Source organism: Sapajus apella, unplaced genomic scaffold, assembly GCF_009761245.1.
Source record: "Sapajus apella isolate SASKATOON/1434 unplaced genomic scaffold, GSC_monkey_1.0 scaffold6, whole genome shotgun sequence".
In the NCBI taxonomy this organism is placed as follows: domain Eukaryota; kingdom Metazoa; phylum Chordata; class Mammalia; order Primates; family Cebidae; genus Sapajus; species Sapajus apella.
Genome location: NW_022436946.1, coordinates 685012 through 710431, shown reverse-complemented (window position 1 = coordinate 710431; position 25420 = coordinate 685012). Strand labels below are relative to the sequence as shown.

General features: G+C 41.2%; 2 protein-coding genes, 1 non-coding gene and 1 pseudogene across 7 annotated transcripts in view; 2 read left to right on the top strand and 2 right to left on the bottom strand.

Annotated features, from left to right (window-relative positions):
* The window catches only part of GINM1 (glycoprotein integral membrane 1), a 22192-nt gene extending 6132 nt beyond the window's left edge, over positions 1-16060 (top strand). Inside the window, exons 3-8 of one of the 2 annotated variants that reach the window (XM_032274496.1) lie at positions 380-476; positions 7676-7824; positions 9410-9566; positions 10472-10602; positions 12313-12476; positions 15054-16060. In XM_032274496.1, the coding sequence (XP_032130387.1) occupies positions 380-476; positions 7676-7824; positions 9410-9566; positions 10472-10602; positions 12313-12476; positions 15054-15165 (810 nt within the window). In that variant the 3' untranslated portion in view covers positions 15166-16060. Of the gene's footprint in view, positions 1-379; positions 477-7675; positions 7825-9409; positions 9567-10468; positions 10603-12312; positions 12477-15053 lie in introns of both variants that reach the window. The other variant, XM_032274495.1, reaches the window with a different exon arrangement.
* LOC116549145 lies at positions 8176-8736 on the bottom strand (annotated as a pseudogene). Its single transcript, XR_004267719.1, has one exon. The product of XR_004267719.1 is annotated as an ATP synthase subunit d, mitochondrial pseudogene (transcript).
* Positions 16061-17671: 1611 nt separating the features above from the next.
* Positions 17672-25420, bottom strand: part of KATNA1 (katanin catalytic subunit A1) — a 41624-nt gene continuing 33875 nt past the window's right edge. For all 3 annotated transcript variants that reach the window (XM_032274492.1, XM_032274493.1, XM_032274494.1), the window contains 5 exons: positions 25005-25163; positions 21471-21597; positions 20743-20877; positions 20302-20428; positions 17672-18550 (listed from right to left, as the gene is read on the bottom strand). In XM_032274492.1, the coding sequence (XP_032130383.1) occupies positions 18352-18550; positions 20302-20428; positions 20743-20877; positions 21471-21597; positions 25005-25163 (747 nt within the window). In that variant the 3' untranslated portion in view covers positions 17672-18351. The remainder of the gene's footprint in view (positions 18551-20301; positions 20429-20742; positions 20878-21470; positions 21598-25004; positions 25164-25420) is intronic.
* Positions 17950-18084, top strand: LOC116549832. The gene has a single exon (XR_004268108.1). It is a non-coding gene; the product is annotated as a small nucleolar RNA SNORA2/SNORA34 family (small nucleolar RNA).

Sequence of the window (25420 nt, the reverse complement as noted above, 5' to 3'; positions counted from 1 at the left end):
ATGTTACCCAGGCTGGAATGCAATGGCGCGATCTCGGCTCACCGCAACCTCCGCCTCCTGGGTTCAGGCAATTCTCCTGCCTCAACCTCCTGAGTAGCTGGGATTACAGGCACGTGCCACCATGCCCAGCTAATGTTTTTTGTGTTTTTAGTAGAGACGGGGTTTCACAATGTGGACCAGGATGGTCTCGATCTCTTGACCTCGTGATCCACCCGCCTCGGCCTCCCAAAGTGCTGGGATTACAGGCTTGAGCCACCGTGCCCGGCCTCTTATTTGATTTTTTAACCTGCACATCTAATTTAGTTTATCTTTTTTGACATGAAGAATTTGCTACTGTTTATAAATATTGGAGTTAATGTATATGCTGCTTTATTTTAAGGTTGTTCTTAACATAACCTATGAGAGTGGACAGGTGTATCTAAATGACTTGCCTGTAAATAGTGGTGTAACCCGCATAAGCTGTCAGACTTTGATAGGTGAGTACTACTAAATTATTTCCACAATTGCTGTTTTTTTGTTTGTTTGCTTTTGTTATTTTTATTGTTTGGTTTTTGAGACAGTATCACTCTGTCACCCAGGCCGCAGTACAATGGCGTGTCTCAGGTCACTGCCACCTCTGCCTCCTGGGTTCAAGTGATTCTCATGCCTCAGCTTCCAAAGTAGCTGGGACTACAGGCATGTGCATAGAGATGGGGTTTTGCTACGTTGGCCAGGCTGGTCTTGAACTCCTAGCCTCAAACCATCTACCCTCCTCAGCCTCTCAAAGTGTTGGGATTGCAGGTGTGAGCAAACATGTCTGGCCTCTTCTGTTTTTAATAATACTAAATTAGCAAAACAATTTTTGGATGTTACATATTTCCATTTTAAAGTAAAAATAGGCCAGGCGCCGTGGCTCACGCCTGTAATCGCAGCACTTTGGGAGGCTGAGGTGGGCGGATCACAGGTCAGGAGTTTGAGACCAGCCTGGCCAATATGGTGAAACCCCATCTCTACTAAAAATGTGGTGTGCATGCCTGTAATCCCACCTACTCGGGAGGCTGAAGCAAGAGAATCATTTGAATCCGGGAGGTGGAGGCTGCAGTGAGCTGAGGTCACGCTACTGCGCTCTAGCCTGGGGGACAGAGTGAGACTCTGTCTCAAAAAAAATAAAAATGAAGTAAAAATATACATGATTGCCGGGTGCGGTGGCTCAAGCCTGTAATCCCAGCACTGTGGGAGGCCGAGGCGGGTGGATCACGAGGTCAAGAGATCGAGACCATCCTGGTCAACATGGTGAAACCCTGTCTCTACTAAAAATACAAAAAATTAGCTGGGCATGGTGGCGCGTGCCTGTAATCCCAGCGACTCAGGAGGCTGGGGCAGGAGAATTGCCTGAACCCAGGAGGCGGAGGTTGCGGTGAGCCGAGATCACGCCATTGCACTCCAGCCTGGGTAACAAGAGTGAAACTCCGTCTCAAAAAAAAAAAAAAATATATATATATATATATATATATATATATATATGTACATACACACATACACACACACACATCATTGAAGCAGGAAGATCACTTGATCCCAGGAGTTTGAGGCTGCAGTGAGCTATAATTGTGCCACTGCACTCCAGCATGGGTAGCAAGACCCCATCTCTAAAACACACACGTATCATTATCAGTATGTACAATACCATTAATGTGTTGAAAACTCTATTCTTATTTTATATTGGCTACTCTGGCACATTCACTTTTCTCCATGAGATCACCATTGATGAAATTGCATTTTTGGAAGGTTGATATTCATGTAAGAATGTATGTAGAGTCAGGCCATGGTGGCTCTAGCACATCAGGAGGCTGAGGCAAGTGAGCTGCCTGAGCCCAGCGTCTGAGACCAGCTCAGGCAACATGGCAAAACCTTGTCTCTGCAAAAAATGCAAAAATTAGCTCGGTGTGGTGGTATGTGCCTGTAGTCCCAGCACTCCTGAGAGGTGGAAGGGTTGCCACTACACTCCAGCCTGGGCAACAGAGTGAGACCCTGGCTCAAAAAAAAAAAAAAAAAAAAGTGCATAAAGGTAGTAAATGGGATAGCAAGAGCCAAGAAAATGAATTGTCTGATTATCTAGTTTTCAGTTTCTTCTACTCTTATGTCAGTCGAACATTTTTTTCTTTTTAACCTTTAAAAATTTTGAGTCGTTTAAAGGTAAGCAGATATGTTGCTCTGGAATATACCATATTATTTGAATGAAATAGCAAATATGAGGACTATACATAGGATTTTTATTACCTGTTTTAATGTGCACATTTAATACAGTACATTTTTCTCTAAGCACTTGTGTCATATACTTGATTTGTTATAAATATTATTCAGTTAAAAGTATTGCCTACTAATTTATTTTGCTGTTTCCTTGTCTTAATGGTCATTTAGAATTACATCGCTTAATTTCTTTTTTTTTTTTTTTGAGACGGAGTTTCACTCTTGTTACCCAGGCTGGAGTGCAATGGCGCGATCTCGGCTCACCGCAACCTCCGCCTCCTGGGTTCAGGCAATTCTCCTGCCTCAGCCTCCTGAGTCGCTGGGATTACAGGCACACGCCACCATGCCCAGCTAATTTTTTGTATTTTTTTAGTGGAGACAGGGTTTCACCATGTTGACCAGGATGGTCTCGATCTCTTGACCTCGTGATCCACCCGCCTCGGCCTCCCAAAGTGCTGGGATTACAGGCTTGAGCCACCGCGCCCGGCACATCGCTTAATTTCTAAATCTTTGGAACTTTTTACTGATTCCACCTATTATTATCAGGAATATAACTGTGTGATTTTAAGCCTTTGAAATTAATTTATGGCTTTAGCATATGGTTAGATTTATTAAATGTTTCTTTCCATGTGTACTTGAAAATAAATATTTATATGTAATGAGTTGGATACAATAATGTATGCCAGGTGAAGGTTTTAATCATGTTGTTCTGTCTTTTTTGGAATTATTGATTTTTTGTTTGCTTGCTTGCTATATCAATTACTGAGAATAGTATTTTAAAATTTCCACTCTGTGGATTTTGTCTATTCTCTTTTCAGTTCTGTCATTTTGGCTTTACATATTTTCACACAGTAGTACTAAATGCATGTAGATTTAGAACTGTATGCTTTTCTGACAGATTGACTCTTTTCATCATTGTATGGCTTCTTTGCCTCTATTGATGTTCTGGCCTTTAAAATCAGCTTTATCTGTGTTGAGCAATAACTGCTTTTTGGTGGGGCAGGAGGGGAGGTGCATTGTTGTGTGGTATGTCTTTCCATTTCTGTTTTTCTGGGTCCTTGTATGTAAGGTAAATATCTCATAAACAGCATGTATTTGTTGTTTTTCCAGTCATTCTGTCAGTCTTTTAGTTGGGATTTTAACTTATTTACATTAATAGAATTACTGATACATTTGGATTTAAATCCTCCTTCTTAATTGTTTCCTCTTTGTCCCAACTGTTTTGTGTTTCTTTTTCTTCCTCTTTTGCCTTCTTCTGGGTTATTTTTGGTTTCATAGTTCCCTTCTATCTTGGTTTTATATAATTTTACTACTCTTTTAGTGGTTACCCTTGCTCTCAGTAAATGAGTACTTCTAATTTACTGGCTGGGCATGGTTGCCCATGCCTGTATTCCCAGCCCTTTGGGAGGCCAAAGCTGGAGGACCGCTTGAGCCTGGGAGTTCGAGATGATCCTGGGCAACATAGGGAAACCCGTGAGCCAGTGTGGTGGTGCAGGCCTGTTTTCCCAGCTACTCAGGAGGCTGAGGCGAAAGGATCCCTTGAGCTCGGGAGATAGTCTGCAGTGAGTTGTGATTGTACCACTGTATTCCATCCTGGGTGACAAAGTAAGACCCTGTCTCAAAAATAAATTTAATAAATAAACTTGTACTTTTATCACTTCCCAAACAATGCAAGAACCTTAGAATACTTAAATTCCATGTATTCCCTTTATGCCTTTGGGCCATTATTATGTATCTCAACTCTTTGTTTTCTTAAACCCAATGTGACATAATTATTGTTGTTTTATGCTTTCCAATATTCATGTATGTTTACCATCATGGCTACCTTTTTCATTGCTCTTTATTCCTTCCTCCCTGTGCTCTCCTCTGTATCATTTGATTGGAATTTTAAGTTCCAAAATTCTTTCTCCTGTCTCTCTTTCTCTGTATATTCTGCAACTCCTGCCTTGTCTGCACACACATGCATTGTGCCCTCGTTGTCATTTTCCTTTGGCCTAAAGAATTCCCTTTAGTATTTCTTTTAGTACAGGTTTGTTAGCAGTGAATGGTCTGAGCTTTTGTTTTTCTGAAAACATCTCTTTGCTTTCATTTTAGAAAGATATGCTGGCTGTGGCAGCATAGCTTAGCATTTTTGTTTTAACACTTAAACACTTCATTTTCTCCCCTGCTGGGTGAGACTGCCAGACGCTTTGTCAAGCTTTTTTGCCTCCCACTTGCTGCTTTCTACTCCGCTTTTCAACTTCTTACCTGTTGGGCTTGGGAGTTGGCAAATGCCTTTGAGGGAAGTCAGGGAGCTCTTTCCTTGGTCCTTCAAGTGCTGGCCATCTTTAGCTTCTGATGCCTCCTTGGACAGATTTGAATGTATATGTGGATGTGTATTTTTTACATCTTTTCTAGCAGTTCTTTGCAAGTGGTTCATTGCAAGAGGGCTGGGGTACTACAAGCTAATCCATGGTAGCTAAGAAAGGAAGTGCTAGTACTATTGAAATAATAATTCTTTTGTTGTTGTATTCACTGGGAAATGGACGTGGATACAGCCTCTCTCCTCTATTATGGCCACCTTTAAGTCATCCCAGTCACTGCACTGAGTTTGTTTCTTTGAAATAAGTGCTCATCTTATCCAGTTACAACAAGAATCTTCAAAACATTAAGTGCAGCAACAACAACAAATCTTTAATTCTTTAAAGAAACTTTTTCTTTAGTTGATGTATTTGTTATTTATTGCATAACAGTTTAACCCAGAAGTCAGTGGCCTAAGACAATATTTATTATTTCATAGTGTCTGTAGGTCGAGAATCTGAGCTTGGCTTTAGTGGAGTCCTGTGGTTCTCAAAAGGGTGCCATCATATCAGGGCTCAGCTGGGAAAAATCTACTTCCCAGCTCATTCATGTGGTTGTTGGCAGGAGTCAATTCCTTCTGAACTCTTGAACAGAGGCCTCAGTTCCTCACCAGATGTTGTCCTCAGTTCCTTGCCACATGAAGTTCCCCATAGAGCATCTCACAACGTGGCAGCTGGCTTCATCATTGAGACGACGAGAGACTGCCAGTAAGAGAAAGTACTAGCAAGACAGAAGTCACAGTCTTAAATAATGTAGTTGTGGAAGTAATATTCCATCACTTATGCTATGCTGTGTTTGTTACTAACAAGTCACTAGGCTGGGTGCAATGGCTCACACCTGTAATCCCAGCTATTTGAGAGGCTGAGGCTGGAGGATCACTTGAGGCCAGGAGTTCAAGACCAGCCTGGGCAAGATAGCAAGACTTGTCTTTCAAAATAACAAAAAAAGAAAAGAAAAAAGAAGACTCTCATTCATAGATAGATACGTAACTAGTCACTAGGTATAACCCACTTGAGGAAGGAATTACAGAAATGTAAGAATCCTTAGAGGCAAAGGTCATTGAGGGTCATTTTTGAAAGCTGCTTACCACAGTAAGGAAGTCAGAATATGAAGGGCTTTGTTGTTTTTTATTTAATTTTACCCTATATTATAGGTACTGAATGAGGCTCTTCTCACATTGCTATAAAGAAATACCTGAAACTGGGTAATTTATAAAGAAAAGAGGTTTAATTGACTCACGGTTCTGCAGGCTGTATAGGAAACATAGCACCAGCATCTGCTCAACTTCTCAGGAGGCCTCAGGAAGCTTTTACTCATGGTGGGAGGCAAAGGGGGAGCCGGTGTCTCACATGGCAGAGCAGGAGCAAGAGACAGCGAGAGTGGCAGGGGGTGCCATAACACCAAGCCATGAGGGATCTGCCCCCATCGTGCAAACACCTCCCACCAGGCCCCACCTTCAACATTGGGAATTACATCTCAACATGAGATTTGCAGGGAACATCCAAACTATATCAGGCACCAAATTTGCAGGCTAAAGAATCGCCACTTGGGTGTATTTATATGACTGCATTTTCTCACCCATTGAGTCTCCTGTACCCTGGTCTTTGGGCTTATGGACATGCTGACACAGTGCCTGCCATTCCATGAGGGAGATCCACGGGTGTTAGTGGTCAGTTGAAACGTGGGAATGGACCATGAGAGAAGGGGTACCTTTCACAGTGGTGTCTTTCAAAGGGCGTGAAGAATTAGGCACACTAGAGAGAGGAGCAGCAAGGGGCCAGACGAGGAGCCTGAGGACGACCAGTCAGAGGACAAGGAGCCACACAGGAGTGCCACTGAAGGTGTATGAGCAGGAGGCTGTGGAGTGAAGACCATGTCACAGTGAGATGAACCTGACACTGTTGTCTGAATGGTTTGGAAGGGGAGGGGCCAAAGAAGGGAAGAATAGGTAGGTACATCTTATAATAGTAAGTGCTTAGTGAACTAGATATTGAGATATTCCAGATAAAGGAAATAGCCCTGTAAATGCACAGAATCAGATTAAACAGCTGGGTGTGCATTCAGATTGTACATCTGGGTTCGTTTGGCCCTTTGAGGGATAGAAACAAAATGTTCCATCTGCGGCAGTTGCATTGACGTATGTTGCTTAATCTTTTTTTATAGCACTTTCTACCTTAATAGAGTAGCCACTGGCTCTATAAACCAGCTGTAGCTCCTATACCCCATTTCAGCTGGAGCGGGAATAGGGGTTTTCTAGCTAGAGAAGAACATGGCTAATAGCTAGTCCTACCCCATTATACATTACCAGGGAGAAACGACAGGCCTCCCCCACCCTCTTTCCCCATTCCTGCTTTCTCTAACAATAATGAGTCACTTATCCGGGAAAGGATTGAGAAAAAAACTCAGTGTTCATACTGCTCGGGCCTCTTGAGGATGAATGAATGGATGTATGTATGTGCTTATTGTGTTAAAACATGGGATTGACTGTGTCTTCTGGCTGGCTTTATAGTTATGCCATGGTGGTTCCTCCTTGCCAACTGTGTAAAAGAATAGGAAAGATGGGCCGGGCATGGTGGCTCATGCCTGTAATCTCAACACTTTGGGAGGCCGAGGTGGGTGAATCTCTTGAGGTCAGAAGTTCAAGACCAGCCTGGTCAATATGGTGAAACATGTTTCTACTAAAAATACAAAAAATCAGCTGGATGTGGTTGTGCAAGCCTGTAATCCCAACTACTCCAGAGGCAGAGGCAGGAGAATCCCTTGAACCCAGGAGGCGAAGGTTGCCGTGAGCCGGGATCGTGCTGCTGCGCTCCAGCCTGGGCGACAGAGCAAGACTCCACCTCAGAAAGAAAAGGATAGAAAAGATGTTGCTAGTGTAGTATTTCATACAAGTCTAAAGATAACACATTTTATAATGTAATGATTTGTCAGATTGTCTTTGTTTTTAATAAATCGGAAACATCATTGAGATCAGGGATGAAGAAAGCCAAAGAAATTGGTTTATGACTGTCTTGTTCCATGTAAATGTCATCAAAATAATCAAACTTCAGTAACAGATTTGCAGGTAAATTTTTGTTTAAAGCTGTCACTACTTTTTTTTTTATAGTGAATGAAAATCTTGAAAATTCGGAGGAAAAAGAATATTTTGGAATTGCCAGTGTAAGGATTTTAGTTCATGAGTGGCCTATGACGTCTGGTTCCAGTTTGCAACTAATTGTCATTCAGGAAGAGGTAGTAGAGATTGATGGAAAACAAGTAAGATAATGTGTTTATTAATTGGGAATTAAATTATAAAGATTTGAATTTGTGCTAGGTATTACGCGTGTGTTCAGTTATTTTGTTTCTGACTTGATAAGGAAAGTGCCTGATGTTGCCAGTATTCAGTTATTTAGAATTTTTGTATATTTAGCATTTGAAATGTGTTTTTAAAATTTCACGTGTTCGTACATGTTTATATCACTTTAAAATGTATGGACATTATTAGATAGAAAGCAAGCAAAAAGATTCAGTTTGGCTCATAGTTCTGCTACCATTTCCTCTATGGTAAATGAAGTCTCTGTGTGTAAATGAAGTAGAATCGAGTTTTTTTTTTTATATATAATTACTTTTATTTTTAATGTCCAGAATGTGTAATATAAGGGCTAGAGCCTCCTCCTGGACTCAATTTTATAAATTCTCAAATGGTTGGTGAGGCCAATAGGGATACTTTTGCTTGTCTAATTTGTTTTCTGGGAAAGCTTCGTTCAAGTCCTCAGTGGTCATCTGTTCAAATGGAATTAAGTTCTTATACTTCTCCATCTGTTTCTCATATTCTACAACCCTGGCCTTTGAGAGAGACACCCACTCAGCACAAGACTTCACATCTTCTTTTTCTTCAGCATCCACCAGGGCAGTATATGGATCCTCTGGTATAGGAACCTTCAGGGCATTAAACTTCTTCTCACAGTCATCCACCAAGCCTGCCTTGGCCACATTGGCCTTGTAGTAAGCCCAGTCAATAGATGGTGGATTCTCAGGTAAAGCAGCCAACCTGGAGGTGAGGATCTCATTCCAGGATTTCAGGGAATTAGCAATGGCCTTTTGGTTTTGGGGTATGATCTCCCAAAAAGCTATCCAGTCAATGGTTTTTAGAGCAAGTTTTCACCCAGCCATCTTGGGATCCTTCACCGACCCCAGCTGCCTATCGTCCACAGCAGCAAGTAACTTTTTTTTAAGAGATGGGGTGTTACCATGTTGGCCAGGCTAGTCTCGAACTCCTGACCTCAGGTGATCCACCCGTCTCAGCCTCCAAAAGTGCCAGGATTACAGGTGTGAGCCACCACGCCCAGCCTAGAATCAAAATTAAGCTTATAATAGTGTTAAAGCAGACCGGAATATTATTAAAGTTGCAAGTTAAGTGCCCCAAAGTGGGAGTAGGAGGAAATAAAGAATAACTGTCGACCAGGCGCAGTGGCTGGGAAGCACTTTGGGAAGCCGAGGTGGGCGGATCACCTGAGATCAGGAGTTTGAACCAGCCTGACCAACATGGAGAAACCCTGTCTCTACTAAAAATACAAAATTAACCGGGCGTAGTGGTGCGTGCCTGTAATCCCAGCTATTCAGGAGGCTTGAGGCACTAGAATCACTTGAACCTGGAAAGTGGAGGTTGCTGTGAGCTGAGATTGCGCCATTGCACTCCAGCCTGGGCAACAAGAACGAAACTCTATCTCAAAAAAACAAAAAGGAGTAATTGTCTGAATAGGACATGTGTTTTAGCTACATAAATCTGGGAGGAAAATTTGCTTTTAAATTTTTATGGGGCTGTGCCACTATTTAAAATAAATCATATTTTCTGTCATAGGTTCAACAAAAGGATGTGACTGAAGTTGATATTTTAGTTAAGAACCAGAGAATACTCAGACATTCAAACTATACCCTCCCTTTGGAAGAAAGCATGCTCTACTCTATTTCTCGAGACAGTGACATTTTATTTACCCTCCCTAACCTCTCCAAAAAAGGTAACTTAAAAGACCCATTATTTAAAGTATTGGGGAGATTATTTATTTAGTTGGTAGCTTTATATACTCTTGAACTTTGTTATTTTTTTACACTAGTTTCAAAAGTTGCTATTTATCTTTAATAGTTAATATGTTTGGAAATGAGCTTCTTTAAAAATGCTTCATAACATGTATTGCTTCATATGTCCATTTAAGGACTTTAGGACTCTATTTGAGCCTTAGTAGAATGTGATCAGTACTGGTTGCATAGTAACATTTCTCAGTAATTATCCACTCTTACTCTGAATATTGATCATAAAATATGTAATAAGACTATTTTGAAGGTTCATTCAGAGGAAGAACTATTCATTTTTTCACTGAAACATAGAACTTCTAAAATTTTGGCTTTTTTTTTTTTTTGAGGTGGAGTCTTTCTTTGTTGCCCAGGCTGGAATGCAGTGGTGCAATCTCGGCTCACTGCAACCTCCACCTCCCATCAAGAGATTCTCCTGCCTCAGCTTCCCAAATAACTGGGATTACAGGCGCCTGCCACCACACCTGGCTAATTTTTGTATTTTTAGTAGAGATGGGGTTTCACCATGCTGACCAGGCTGGTCTCGAACTCCTAACCTCAGGTAATCTGCTTACCTTGGCCTCCCAAAGTGCTGGCATTATAGGCGTAAGCCACCACACCCAGCCTAAAATTTTGGCTATGTGACAGAATCATAACTGCTTTATCTCTTTATACATATCTTAGTTTATAGCTCTCTTCTGGCATTTAAATCAGTGAACACTCAAATGTGTTAGTTTTTTATCCCATGGTAAAATGTATGTTCTTACTATCCTAAGTGTTATTGGTATAGTAATCCTAAGACTAGTAGGAAAGACACGAGCCTTTTGGTTATGTTGCTCTTCCCCCTCAGTAGAAAGTGTTAGTTCACTGCAGACCACCAGCCAGTATCTTGTCAGGAATGTGGAAACCACTGTAGATGAAGATGTTTTACCTGGCAAGTTACCTGAAACTCCTCTCAGAGCAGAGCCTCCATCTTCATATAAGGTAAAATCAAGTATTTGGTGTTACATTTATTTGGTGTTATCATAAGCATTCATGGTTATGGTGAAGAAAATAGATCCTAGCATTTAAAATGAAGTGGAAATGAAGAATGGAACCATGCAGCATTGGTGGTAATGGACTCATCTTGGTCTTAATATGATATTTTTAGGTATTCCTGTTTTCTTCTTCAACCTTCGTTTAATAATATTGTAGTCATGATCATTATTATGAAGGTGCTGGGTTTCATTGGGTTGGAATTGTAAATTCCACAGTTCTTTCTCATATTCAGATTTCTGTGTTTATTCTGCACCCGCTACCTTGCGTACACACGCGTGCATAGTGCCCTCAGGATCTTGCCCCGTGATTCAGCTCAGGTGGTTGAGAATATACTTCCTGGAGTCAGCCTGCCCAGGCTTGAAACCTGGTTCTGCCACTGACCAGTTGTGTGATCTTGAACAAATTCTTTTTCTTTTTTTTTCCTTTGAGGTGGAGTCTCTCTCTGTTGCCCAGACTGGAGTGCAGTGGTCCAATCTTGGCTCACTCCTCTCCCTCCTGGGTTCAAGTGATTCTCCTGCCTCAGCCTCCCAAGTAGCTGGAATTACAGGCATGCCCCACCACACCCAGCTTATTTTGTATTTTTAGTAGAGACAGGGTTTCACTGTCTTGGCCAGGCTGGTCTCAAACTCCTGTACCTCAAGTGATCCACTCACCTTGTCCTCCCAAAGTGCTGTGATTACAGGCGTCAGCCACTGTGCCCAGCCTTGAACAAATTCTTAATCTCTCTAACATCAGTTTCTTTATCTGTACAGTGGGGCACCCACTTAATTAAATAGTAGTGTAAAGTAGTATCTAAAAAGTTGTTATGAGGATTAAATAATATGGGTACTACATATAAATACAAATTGGCACCTACTAATTTCTTGTATGTTACCTGTGACATTTATACTGTGTACTAGGAAGATATTCACGGGTTCAGAGAGTATCCTGAGATCTCTCTGTATATTAAGTAGGCCCCTACCCAAAATTCATTTTAAATGAGCCGGGTCTGTGGTTGGTCTTAAAGGAGTAGCAGTTCTCACTAAAGGTCAGGATGCATATTTGGGGTCACTTCAGCAGTCTGGACTGTAGCACCCTCACCCTGTCTACCTCACCTCCCTTAGCAGGTCAGCCCCAGAGCAGACTGTCTTCATAGCCTATGCCATCAGTGCCCACCTTAGGTTCTCTTCTCGCTCTTCAAGCATAGAAACATGTTTTGTACACAGTGAGCTTCCCATCTGTTCTAAAAGCTACTGATACATTTGTTTTTCTCTTCTTTCTCTTGTGCTCTGGGCACTGGAAACAGGTAGTTGATGCTGCTTTATTTAGTTTGTAATGGACTAGCCTAACGATTCTCTTCTCAATTAGCAATTATTTTCACTTGATTTGTAATTAGAAAACAATATAAATAATTTTAAAGGCTATTAACATGTTTGTGCTTATATTGTTAGAACATACTTTTTAAAATTGTAAGTAACTTTATTTAGGTACATTCGAAAATAAAATGCACCATTTAAAATACACAGTTAGTTTTGACAAATGTAGTCACCCATGTAACTACCAGCACAATCAAAATACAGAATACTTTTACCATCCCAAAGCTAAAACATTAAAAAATGAAAGTTTATCCTTAGAGCTCGATGCAACTTGCTTATCTAATTGAAACTCCTTTTTCAGGTAATGTGTCAGTGGATGGAAAAGCTTAGAAAAGATCTGTGTAGGTTCTGGAGCAGTGTTTTCCCAGTGTTCTTTCAGTTTTTGAACATCATGGTGGTTGGAATTACAGGAGCAGCTGTGGTAATAACCATGTTAAAGGTGCTTTTCCCAGTTTCTGAATACAAGTAAGTATTTCCTATTTTTGAAATGTTAGTATTTTTAATGATTAAAAAGTGAGACATATTTGCTATGTTTTTGAGTAGAAAATATAAAAATTAGAAAGGGTAAGACAAATGGGAGGGAAAATAACAACTGCTGTTCTTCTAGCCCATCTTCCAATGTTAGCAAAATTGAAACACATTTATTGAATACCTGTTGTGATCTAGACATTCTTAGAGATTCAGATGTAAGATAAATTCTGCTCTGTAAGAACTTAAAATCTAGTAGGAGAGGAAGGAAACAAATATGTGTAATGGAAAATTCAATTGTATGATCAGAGATGAACAAAACCAGAGGACTTCATGGTGTATTTTCAACCCCAGAGTATCAGTTTAAAATGTAGTTAATTTCAGTAGATGAGCAGCATATTCATTGCAGCATTGTTTGTAAAAGAAAATAGGCTGGGTGCAGTGGCTCACGCCTGTAATCCCAGCACTTTGGGAGGCCGAGGTGGGCAGATCACAAGGTCAAGAGATCAAGATGATCCTGGCCAGCATGGTGAAACCCCATCTCTACTAAAAATATAACTCCTAGGTTCAAGCAATTCTTATGCCTCAGCCTCCCGAGTAGCTGAGACTACAGGTACCTGCCACCATACCTGGCCAACTTTTGTATTTTTAGTAGAGATATGTATTACCAGGTTGGCCTTGAACTCCTGACCTCAAGTGATCCACCACCCACCCCCTTTGGCTTCCCAAAGTGCTGGGACTGCCCTTTGGGAAGCCAAGGGTAGGGTGGATCACTTGAGGTCAGGAGTTCGAGAGCCACTGTGCCTGGCCTAAGCTTCTGTGCCCAGCCATTTTTTAAAAAACATTTTTATTTTGTGTAGAGACAGGATCTCACTATGTTGCCCAGGCTGGACTTCTTGGGCCCAAGCAGTCGTCCTGCCTTGGCCTCCAAAGGTACTGGAATTTCTAAGGGCATGAGCCACTATGCCTAGCATTATATTTTCTTAAAATTTATTTATTTTTGAGACAGTGTCTCGCTCTGTTGCCCAGGCAGAGTGCAGTGACGCAATCTCTGCTCACTGCAGTCTCCACCTCCTGGGTTCAATTGATTCTCCTGCCTCAGCATCCCAAGTAGCTGGTGCTACAGGCGTGCATCACCACAGCCAGCTAATTTTTGTATTTTTAGTAGAGCCAGGGTTTCACCATGTTGGCCAGGTCCGTTTCGAACTCCTGACCTCAGGCAATTCACCCACCTCAGCCTTCCAAAGTGTTGGGATTACTGGCGTGAGCCACTGCGCTTGGCCAAAATTTATTTTTTAGCATTACTTTTGTGTATACTTTTTACTCTAGAGTTATTTTGTTTTCCAACAGAGGCCATTTTTCCATTAGTAATTTCTCATTGACGTAGAATATTACCTTATTATAAACTAAATTTCCATATATGCTAGTCTTTTTGTGGACTTTTTTCTGTCCCAGTGATCTATTTGTCTATCCCTGTGTCAGTAGAACAGTTTTAATTACTATCATTTTTTGTTTTTGAGACAGGGTATCACTTTGTCACCCAGGCTGCATTGCAGTGGCATGATCTTGGCTCACTGCAACCTCCGCCTCCCGGGTTCAAGCGATCCTCGCGATTCGGCCTCCCGAATAGCTGGGACTGCAGGTGTGTGCCACCACACCCAGCTAATTTTTTCTATTTTTAGTAAAGATGGGATTTCGCCACTTTGCCCAGGCTGGTCTCAAACTACTGGGCTCAAGCGATCTGCCTGCCTTGGCCTCCCAAAGTGCTAAGATTACAGGCGTGAGCCCCCACACCTGGCCTACTGTCATGTGTTAATAAAACCTTTGAGAGCTAGTTAAGGCAACTTTCTCTTCTCCCCCTTGTTCTTTTGAAAAAAATATATGGCTATTCTTGCAGTTACTTTCCTGGGAACTTTAGAATCTATTTGGTTCTGTAAACAAACAACTAACCTCTGTTGATGTTCTTAGAATAACACCAAATTTACAATATTGGGTCCTAAATTGAATCCAAAGATGTACTCTCTGGTCAGGGATTTTAAGTGACAAAAAGAGAAACACTATCTAAAGACTTAAGGTTGGCCAGGCACGGTGGCTCATGCCTGTAATCCTAGCACTTTGGGAGGCCTAGGTGGGTGGATCACCTGAGGTCAGGAGTTCAAGACCAGCCTGGCCATCATGATGAAACCCCATATTTATTTAAAAAAAAAAAAAAGAAAAAAGAAAAAAAAGACCTAAGGTCGTATTCTGGTGATGAGTATTGTTTAGAAAGGCTCTTAGGCTTAGTCTTTTTGCTCAGCCTAGGTGCATCTAGGAACCTCACTCTACCCTGGAGATCTATACTTACCCTATTCTTCCCTAAAATAGGAAGTAATGAACTTCCTTGATGCCCTTCTATTCTCTCAGCTAGTTTGGTTAAAGTGACTTTGGGCTCATAGTTTGTACAACCACTATGAATTTTTAAATAGAAGGTAGCAAAAGCACCTAACTTTAGGTATGTATTATAACTTTGAAGTAGCCTTATCTCACTAACAAACTACAGGCAGAAGAAACACTTAATTTCACTTTCTATTTCAGAGGAATTCTTCAGTTGGATAAAGTGAATGTCATACCTGTGATGGCTGTCAACTTATATCCAGATGGTCTTGAGAAAACAGCTGAAAACCTTGAAGATAGAACATGTATTTAAAATCCCATCTCATATCATGGACACTGAATTAGTCTGTTGCCTCCAAATTTGCCACTTGAATATAATTTTCTTTAAATTGTTAAGAATCAGTTTATATACTAGAGAAATTGCTAAACTTCTAAGACTGCCTGAAAATTGACCTTTACAGTGCCAAGCTAAAGTTTACCTTATTCTCGACCAGGCGCAGTGGCTCACACCTGTAATCCCAGCACTTTTGGCAGGCCAAGGCGGGCAGATCATGAGATCAGGAGATTAAGACGATCCTGGCCAACATGGTGAAAGCCCATCTCTACTAAATACAAAAATTACCGGGCATGGCAGCTCGTGCCTATAGCCCCAGCTACTCGGGAGGCTGAGGCAGAATTGCTTGAACCTGGGAGGCTGAAGCTGCAGTGAGCTGAGATTGCGCCATTGCACTCTAGTCAAGGTGACAGAGCAAGACTCTCTCAAAAAAAAAAAAAAAAAAAAAAGTTTACCTTATTCTCTAAAAGGGCTGGCTATTCATATGATGAATTGTGAAGGAAAACTTAAAGTGGAAGATAAGACATGTGAAGAGACTTCGAAATTACCAAAAGGAAAAAAAAGGCCAGACAAAATCTCGTGTGCCAGGAACTTTTCAAGGTGCCTTTGTTAAGGAAATTATATCCACTTAATTAATATATAAGACTTTATGAAAAGCACTTTATAAAATTCTAATTTAAAAGCTCAAGAACTTAACACTTATTTTTTTATTCAATACAATGTGCCTTTATATTGTGAGACTCAGTATAAAATCCCTGCAGCATATCATGATTTGACTGTATCCTGTACCAAGACTACTTACCTTGAATGGTCCAAGATTTAAAAGTAGTATGAAATGTTCTCACTCTAAAATAAACTTTATTTGAGGAAAAAAGTATAGCCGTTTTGGTTACACTGATATAAAACCTTTACCCAGGTAAGAATGGCCGAGATGCAGGAGTAGGTTTACTTTCATTTACACTGGCTGAAACCATGGCTCAAATCAAATGAGTCCATTGATACCATGAATTAGACTGTGCCCTTGTTCTTGTGGTTCTAGATATAGTGCTGTTTACCCTACAAGTGTTTTATTACCTTTTTAACCCTCACTCATATTGACATATTAATATTTTACAATGTGACCTAATACAATTATGTGATACTTTCTGTTGTTTCATTTAAAAAATTTTTTTACTACAGCCCATCATTTGAAAACATTGTCCAAGAAAGTAACGGTTTTTTGTTTTTGAGACAGAGTTTTGCTCACTGCCCAGGCTGGAGTGCAATGGCACGATCTCAGCTCACTGCAACCTCCGCCTCCCAGGTTCAAGCGATTCTCCTGCCCCAGCTGCCTGACTAGCTTGGATTACAGCCACCCACCACCATGTCCAGCTAATTTTTAGTAGAGACAGGGTTTCACTGTGTCGGCCAGGCTGGTCTCAAACTCCTGACCTCAGGTGATCCATCCACCTAGGTCTCCCAAAGTGTTGGGATTATAAGCATGAGCTACCGCACCCAGCCATGATTGTTTTTTTGAGACCACTTTATATTTAGGCCAAATAGATACGTGTGTGGTAGGGGTGGAGAGGATGACAAATAGTAGAAGGAAGGAGTGATGTTTCATTTTACCAGACTTTAATTATTACATTGCATGGAGTTCTATTATTCCTACCCTCATATTGCTGAAAAAAATATCCTGCAACTTATAATTTGATCCTAGAGTTACCAGCTAGTAACACTCTTTTTTTTTTTTTTGAGACGGAGTTTCGCTCTTGTTACCCAGGCTGGAGTGCAATGGCGCGATCTCGGCTCACCGCAACCTCCGTCTCCTGGGTTCAGGCAATTCTCCTGCCTCAGCCTCCTGAGTAGCTGGGATTACAGGCACGCGCCACCATGCCCAGCTAATTTTTTGTATTTTTTTTTTTAGTAGAGACGGGGTTTCACCATGTTTACCAGGATGGTCTCGATCTCTTGACCTCGTGATCCACCCGCCTCGGCCTCCCAAAGTGCTGGGATTACAGGCTTGAGCCACCGCGCCCAGCAACACTTTTTCTTTACACCCTTTTTCTTTCCCTAAGTTATTAGCACCAGTTCTAACTCCAAACGATGACATAATCTTATTTTATCTAGTGTCCGTAAGCTTACGGATTTTAGTGAAGAAGAAAATAGGAGGCTTTGCAGTTAGCAGATCCCTATCCTGGCTTGTCTTTCTCAGTAAGACTTGGGACCATAGCAAGGTCCACAGTCTCCTGAAGCTGTTTTCTATGGCTGGGATAATGTAGTAAGTTATTTTCTTCTAAGTAGTCACACATGGAAATCTTATCTAAAATTTTATACCATTAAATTTTATTTCACTTACTAACTTAAACCATTAACTATCATTGTAGTCATGTTTAGTATGCATGAGTTAATGAGTGAGTTTGATTAGAGGTTTAGAAATGCCTGTTTGCCTGTAGTGCAGCCTCTTATGTAGACAAAATAAAAGTCAGGTAAGACTTATTTTTTCTTTTAAAATGCAAAGTAAAATGTGTCTTTAAAACTCTCCCAGGAAGAGAAGGGAAGCTACCATAACACTAAGTGAGAAGGAAGATATATTGGGCCTGGCTTATGTTTTAATTAGGTACTTGTGTAAAAATCTTGAGGGATTTTCAGTTATCCACTGGCATCTAGAGGCAGCGGGTAAAGTTAACTGGAGCTAGAGCCAATCTTATTCTCCCTAGAAGGAGTAAGAGCAGCAAAGGAGAGAAGATGCTAAATTAGAAGTGCACATAAAGACAGCTTTCCTAGGCCCTGAATCAAGACAGGTGGTGGTTTGCCATTGGAGCTGTTGGTTTCAAGTAAGAGCCAAGATTGATGTCTTTCTTACGGTCCGTTGGCTAATCCTAATGTGAATGGCCAATTTAGTTGGAAGAAACAGTCTTGAAAAAAATAGAAAAAGCAAAGAAAAAAAGAAAAGACATTCCAAGCTAAGTAACATTTGTGGTTAGTGAGATAGAAATCTGGTTATGCTAAAGTAAAACAGATTTTCAGCTTAAAAATATTGCCTTTATTCAGAATCATAAGGGTTTAAAAAAATCTTACCATTATGCAAGTTTAAAAAAATATAGCACTCAGTGCAATGAATTACTACATTTAATTAGTATTCAAACACATAAGGCACATTTCTCACAGTTTACATGTGAGAATTTAGCATGATCCAAACTCAAATATCCACTTCTCGTATCTCTCAATATCTGCAGCAGACACTGACTTAGAAACCTTTTTTAAAGCCATTTCGAAATCCTCCATGGTTGTAGGCATGTGCATTTCTTCTTTGGAAAGATTTCGGATTTCCTCTGGAGTCAAACCTTCAATGCGCCTTCTCATTGCCATCAAGGACGCATCCCTAGGTTTTAAGTTAAAAACAACAACAACAAAAACAACACACAAAGTGTTACTTTGGTTAAATGAAAACCTGTTAATAGAAAAATTTTCAGTGGATCTGTTGTAGCATTCTCTGTGTTATACACATATATATTTAGTATTGCATAGAAGCTTGCTGGAATCCAAAGCCTGTTGTTTTTTTTTTAAGCAGTTAAATCTTCTATGATGAAATAGAATGCTAATCAATTTAATACTGAATATAAAACCCCAGAAAAAGTAAAAGGGGTGTTAAAGAAGCTAGCAATTAGTTTCATTATTAGTATCACAGAGTCAGAAGAGAACCAATTAACAAGAAAATTAAATATTTTCTCCACGTAGAGGAAAAGCTAGGTAAGTTCAGTGTTTTCTCCTTTTCTCCTCTATTTGTACTTTTTAAAAAAACACACACATTCAGATACCTCTTTCCTGTGACCAAGTTTCATCCTTAGTAGCAGCCACCATTTATGCAAAGGGACAGCAATATAGTTGCTTGATGTATACAGGTTAGTTTTAATCCTCAGAACTCTGGTGTGCTCACTTCAGAGATGAGGAAATGAGCACAGTCAAGCCTTGGTTAATTATCTCCACTAACACTTAGATTAGGACAAAACGTGCTCGAACCAGCTGGATTAAAGACAAGTCTTTTTTTCTTTTTATTGGTATTCCTATCACATTTAGAATAAGTTCACTGTGAATGAGACTGTACTCAGCATATACCAAGTCAAATATTTCACGATCATTTCCTATTTTAATTATAGTGAACAAAAGGTACCAATTATTTTTTAAATCCAAGACAATTATTGATTTTCTGTTTTGCACAAATTATCCTAACATTAGCTTCTTGAACTTTTAGCTTTCAAATGAACTGTAGACTCTTCACTAACATGAAAGATGCCCAGATAGCTTACCAGCACCTGCTAACACCAACAAAACCAGAATTTGTGACTGACTACAAAATATAATGTGGGACTGGGCACAGTGGCTCATGCTTGTAATCCCAGCACTTTGGGAGGCTGAGGCAGGTGGATAACTTGAGGTCAGGAGTTCAAGACCAGCCTGGCCAATACAGTGAAACCCCATCTCCACTAAAAATAAAAAAATTAGTGGTGTGGTGGCACGTGCCTGTAATCCCAGCTACTTGTGAGGCTAAGGCACAAGAATCACTTGAACCCAGGAGGCAGAGGTTGCAGTGAGCTTAGATCACGCCACTGCACTCCAGCCTGGGTGAAAGCGAGAGTCCATCTCAAAAAAGGAAAGAAAAAAACACTGTAATGTGGGTCTTGAGATTCATCTTTTTTTTTTGGACACAGGGTCTTGCTCTGTTGCCCAGGCTGGGGTGCGATGGCACAATCATGGGTTGCTGCAGCCTCAAACTCCTGGGCTTAACCACAGGTGGGCACCACCATGCCCGGCTAATTTTTAAAAATTTTTCATGGAGATGTTGCCCAGGCCAGTCAAATTCCTGGGCTCAAGTGATCTCTCGCTTGGCCTCTCAAGGTGCTGAGATTACAGGTGTGAGCCACTGAGCCTAGCATATTGATCTAAATTCAGCATAAGAACTTCACCTCAGAGGATCACTTGAGCCTAGGAGTTTCAGGCTGTAGTGAGCTGTGACTGTGGCTCTACTCCGCAGTTTGGGCAACAGAGCGAGACTGTCTCAAAAACCAAAAAAACTTCTTATTAGTTTATGCCTACAAAAACCTGTGCTCCCATAACTTCCATAATAATGCATACCTGCACACGTTGGTAATATCCGCACCTGAATAACCTTCCATGTTTTCTGCTATACTTGCAAGGTCAACATCATCAGCCAATTCCAGCTCACGTAGACTTATTCGTAAAAGCTCCTCCCTGCCTTTTGCTAATGGTGGAAACAAATTTCAAAATTAAGCCTATGGCATAAACATAGTATACTGTTGTCTCGAATCTTTTTGTGTGTGAGTTGTTTTCCAGTAAGAATTGGATCTCTAAGATCATTTCGTAATTCAAGAGCCATTCTTTACTTTTTAATTCCCTACTATTTAATATTAAGGCGTATAGCCAAACTAGTGCTGTAAGGGGAAGATACTCCTCATGTGTATCTTCCGGAAAGTTAGTAAATACCAAATTTTTAATTCTCTAAACAAAACTACTTGAAAGTTAACAGACTTCCTAACACGATTTAAAGGAAGATACCTGATGGCAAAGGAATATAGATTCGTTTTTCAAGACGTCGTCTTAAAGCCTCATCTATATCCCAGGGAAAATTAGTAGCTGCCAGAACCATAACCATTTTGGAGGGGTCATCATTTTCAGAAGCACCTCCAACACCTAAAATAAAGGTAAGGAGAGAGTGAAAAAGATACTAAGTTGGATTATACCGAATAAAGCTCAGCTATTTAAAGATCATCAAATATTTAGCACGACAATAAAAGGTGGCATAGTCTTCAAGCCTCCTTAAGACTTAGAAAGGTAACTGGTACATACATAATTTTGTAATCCAAAGAAAATAAGTTCTGTAATATGCAAACATGACTCAAAATAGATTTAATCAAAAAACCAGCTCAACTACTTAATTTTAAATCTTTATCAAAGCGTATGTAAACTCTAAGGCCAATTTATCTGCATTTCTTTCTATTTCAATTTCATTGCTAAAGTAAGATAGTTGTATGTACCAAAAGAAAGTTGTATATACCCTGTGAGTGGCCATTATTTCTGACTTGTCACCACTGTCAGTGTACCAGATCTATTACTATCAATCTCAGGAACTCCTTGCCACCCCCTCTAGTCCATCTGAAGTTATGAATACCTATTTAAAGCCTTGGATTACCACTATGAGTAAAGCTTGACCCACTGGAGCTGGAGATGCCACACCTAACCACCTCCTGCCCCAGGTCAACTCATGCTAAACACATCATGGATACCATCCATTTGAACCAGCAGCTCTGCTTTCACCCTTCTGCTTGCTTCATGTTCTTCAGAAGTCCCTCGGCGACTACAAATGGAGTCTATCTCATCAATAAATATGGTGGCTGGAGAATAAAACCGAGCCTAAAGGAAGAAACCATGCAATACCAAGCTATTATTTCATTTTAAAATAATCTATAGGTTAGCAATCAGAAAATAGCTGAGGGAGGCTGGGCACAGTGGCTCACGCCTGTAATCCCAGCACTTTGGGAGGCCAAGGTGGGCAGATCATTTGAGGTCGGGAGTTTGAGACCAGCCTGATCAACATGGAGAAACCCCCTCTCCATTAAAAATATAAAATTAGCCAGGCATGATAGCGCATCCCTGAAATTCCCAACTACTCAGGAGGCTGAGGCAGGAGAATCACTTGAACCCAGAGGCAGAGGTTGTAGTGAACCAAGATAGCACCATTACACCCCAGCCTGGGCAGCAAAAGCAAAACTCCATCTCAAAAAAAAAAAAAACAACTCAGTACTTGGGTTTTTATGTATAAATATTTCTTACTTTTTCAAGAAATGGAGAGAGGAAAAGAGTGAGCTTAATCATTAAAATATCCAAGAAAATTCTCAACTGAAATTTTAGTTAGGAACCATCTATCAAAAGAACCTACATCAACAAAAATTAAATTTCAATCTGTTGCCACACCAAGCAAAAATGACTAGACTGTTCTTCCCACATACTGAGGGTATGTAGAATGATCTGACTTCAAGCAAAGGCTCTGCATCCTGGCTTTAGCTGGCCAGGGAAGCTACTGTAGAGAACACCTATTGGTTCTCCCTGCACAGCACACTTCTGGTAAGAGAAGCGTCTTTTTGATTTGCAAATCACAAATCATCCCTCTTTCTTTTTTCTTAACGAGAGTCTTGCTCTGTCTCCCAGGCTGGAATGCAATAGCACGATCTCGGCTCACTGCAACCTCTGCCACCCGGGTTCAGGTGATTCTCCTGCTTCAGCCTCCTGAGTAGCTATAGCTGGGATTATAGGCATACGCCACCACACCTGGCTAATTGTTTTATTTTTAGTAGAGACAGGGTTTCATCATGTTGGCCAGGCTGGTTTCAAACTCCTGACCTCAAGTGATCCGCCTGCCTCAACCTCCCAAAGTGCTGGAATTATAGGCGTGAGTCACCATGCCCGGCCCCTCACTACTTCAAAAGAGGCTATCTCTACTTGAAGGTCCAGGGGTTTTATTCAGGCCTGGCCAATCAGGGCACTTCAATTCTCTGACCAAAAACAAGGAGTGTAGGCATGGATATGAAGCTCAAAACAGGCCAAATATTAGTCTTTGGATTTTTGCTGGTACAATGACAAAATGAGGGCTAATTTCTCTGAGAGTTCATTGCCCTAAGGACAATAAAAATAAGGCTTAAAAGCTGAGTGCAGTGGCACATGCCTGCAGTCCCAGGTACTTAGGAAGCTGAGACAGAAGGATGCAGTTCGCTATGATCGTGCCCGTGAATGACAACTGCACTACAACCTGTACAACATAGTGAGATCTTTTTTGTTGTTGCTGTTATTTTTGAGATGGAGTCTCACTGGAGTGCAGTGGCAAGATCTCAGCTCACTGCAACCTCCCCCTCCCTGGTTCAAGCAATTCTCCTGCCTCATCCTCCCGAGTAGCTGGGACTACAGGCATGCACCACCATGCCCAGATAATTTTTGTATTTTCAGTAAAGTCAGGGTTTCACCATCTTGGCCAGGCTGGTCTTGAACTCCTGACCTCGTGATCCACCCGCCTCAGCCTCCCAAAGTGCTGGGCTTAAAGGTGTGAGCCACCATGCCTGGTGAGAACTTATCTTTAAAAAATAAAAGCTAGGCGGGCGCGGTGGCTCAAGCCTGTAATCCCAGCACTTTGGGAGGCCGAGGCGGGTGGATCACGAGGTCAAGAGATCGAGACCATCCTGGTCAACATGGTGAAACCCCGTCTCTACTAAAAATACAAAAAATTAGCTGGGCATGGTGGTGCGTGCCTGTAATCCCAGCGACTCAGGAGGCTGAGGCAGAATTGCCTGAACCCAGGAGGCGGAGGTTGCAGTGAGCCGAGATCACGCCATTGCACTCCAGCCTGGGCAACATGAGTGAAACTCCGTCTCAAAAAATAAAAATAAAAATAAAAATAAATAAAAAGCTGAACACAATGGCTCTTGCTTGTAATCCCAGCACTTTATGGGGCCTAGGCAAGAGGATCATTTGAGGCCAGGAGTTCTAGACTGGCCTGGGCAACATAGTGAGACCTCATCTCCATAAAAAAATCAAAAAAGGTGGGGCACAGTGGCTCATACCTGTAATCCCAGCACTTTGGGAGGCCAAGGTGGGCAGATCACCTGAAATTAGGAGTTCAAGACCAGCCTGGCCAACATGGTAAAACCTCATCACTATTAAAAATACATAAATTAGCCAGGCATGGTAGTGAGCACCTGTAGTCCCAACTACCCAGGAGGCTAAGGTGGGAGGATCGCTTGAGGCTAGGAGGTGAGGGCTCCTGTGAGTGAAGACTGTACCACTGCAGTCTCCACTGCACCATCTGCCTAGGTGACAGAATGAGACTGCCTAAAAAAAAAAAGAATTCATGTCTTGGCCTGGCTTGGTGACCCATGCCTATAAATCCAACATTTTGGTAGTCTGAAGTGAGAGGATCACTTGAACCTAGGAGTTCAAGACCAGCCAGGGCAACACAGCAAGACTCCATCTGTAAAAAAAATAAAAATTAACTGGGTGTGGTGGCTCATGTCCATCATCCCAGCTACCTGAGAGGCTTAGACGGGAGGATCACTTGAGCCTGGAGGTCATGGCTGCAGTGAGTTGTGCTCATGCTTCTGCATACTAGCCTAGGCAAAAGTGAGAACCCGTTTCAAAAAAAAAAAAAATTAATGTCTTTGTCACTAATAGTGTAACTCCTAATTACATCAAACTACTCTGTTTCTTAGAGGCAAGAGTAATCAGTGAAGCTTAACAAAGTCTGAAGTTTAAAAGGCTGTGGAATTCAATCTAACACTCTACCAGAACTTGTTGAATTACTTTCTTCTATCGGTACTCTGATTTGTATTGGTGGAAGAAAGAACCTAATCCAAAGATTAGGTCATGAAAATGAAGGCATTTGCTATAGTTAATACATTGGAGGCGACCTAAGTTCCACAATAACTTACAATTCTCACCTTTTGGCATCATTGTTACAATACTGTGGTTATATTATAACTAAACCTATTGATTTAAAAAACATAATTTCAGATTCCTACAGAAGATTAGTAATGCAGATCCCATAATGTGAACATGCCCCAAAACTGGTAGATTTGGATCTATATCTGGAGGAAAAGAGACAAAGAGAAACTCAAATTATTCATGTTTGGAAAGAACACTAGTCTTAAGGACACAAGAATTATACTCTGGGCAAAATGGTATCCTGCCTTATTCCATATACTTGAGATAGTTACAACTCACTTTCTCCCCTTTTAGAGAGGTAAAGAATCATTAGAGCTGTCTCAAACATTCACCATTTCAAACAGAAGACGAACAAGCTTCTCAGACTCTCCTCTGTATTTGGAAGTCAGAGTTGATGAAGAAACATTGAAGAATGTTGTCTTGCATTCTGTAGCTACTGCTTTAGCAAGGAGCGTCTTCCCTGTGCCAGGTGGGCCAACCATCAGCACTCCCTGTTGGGAATATTATAGCCTAAGCAGAGGATTTATCTGCCATTGTTCTAATTCATAAAAATTTCATTACTGCCGGGCGCAGTGGCTCAAGCCTGTAATCCCAGCACTTTGGGAGGCTGAGGCGGGTGGATCACGAGGTCAAGAGATCGAGACCACCCTGGTCAACATGGTGAAACCCCGTCTCTACTAAAACTACAAAAAATTAGCTGGGCATGGTGGCGCGTGCCTGTAGTCCCAGCTACTCAGGAGGCTGAGGC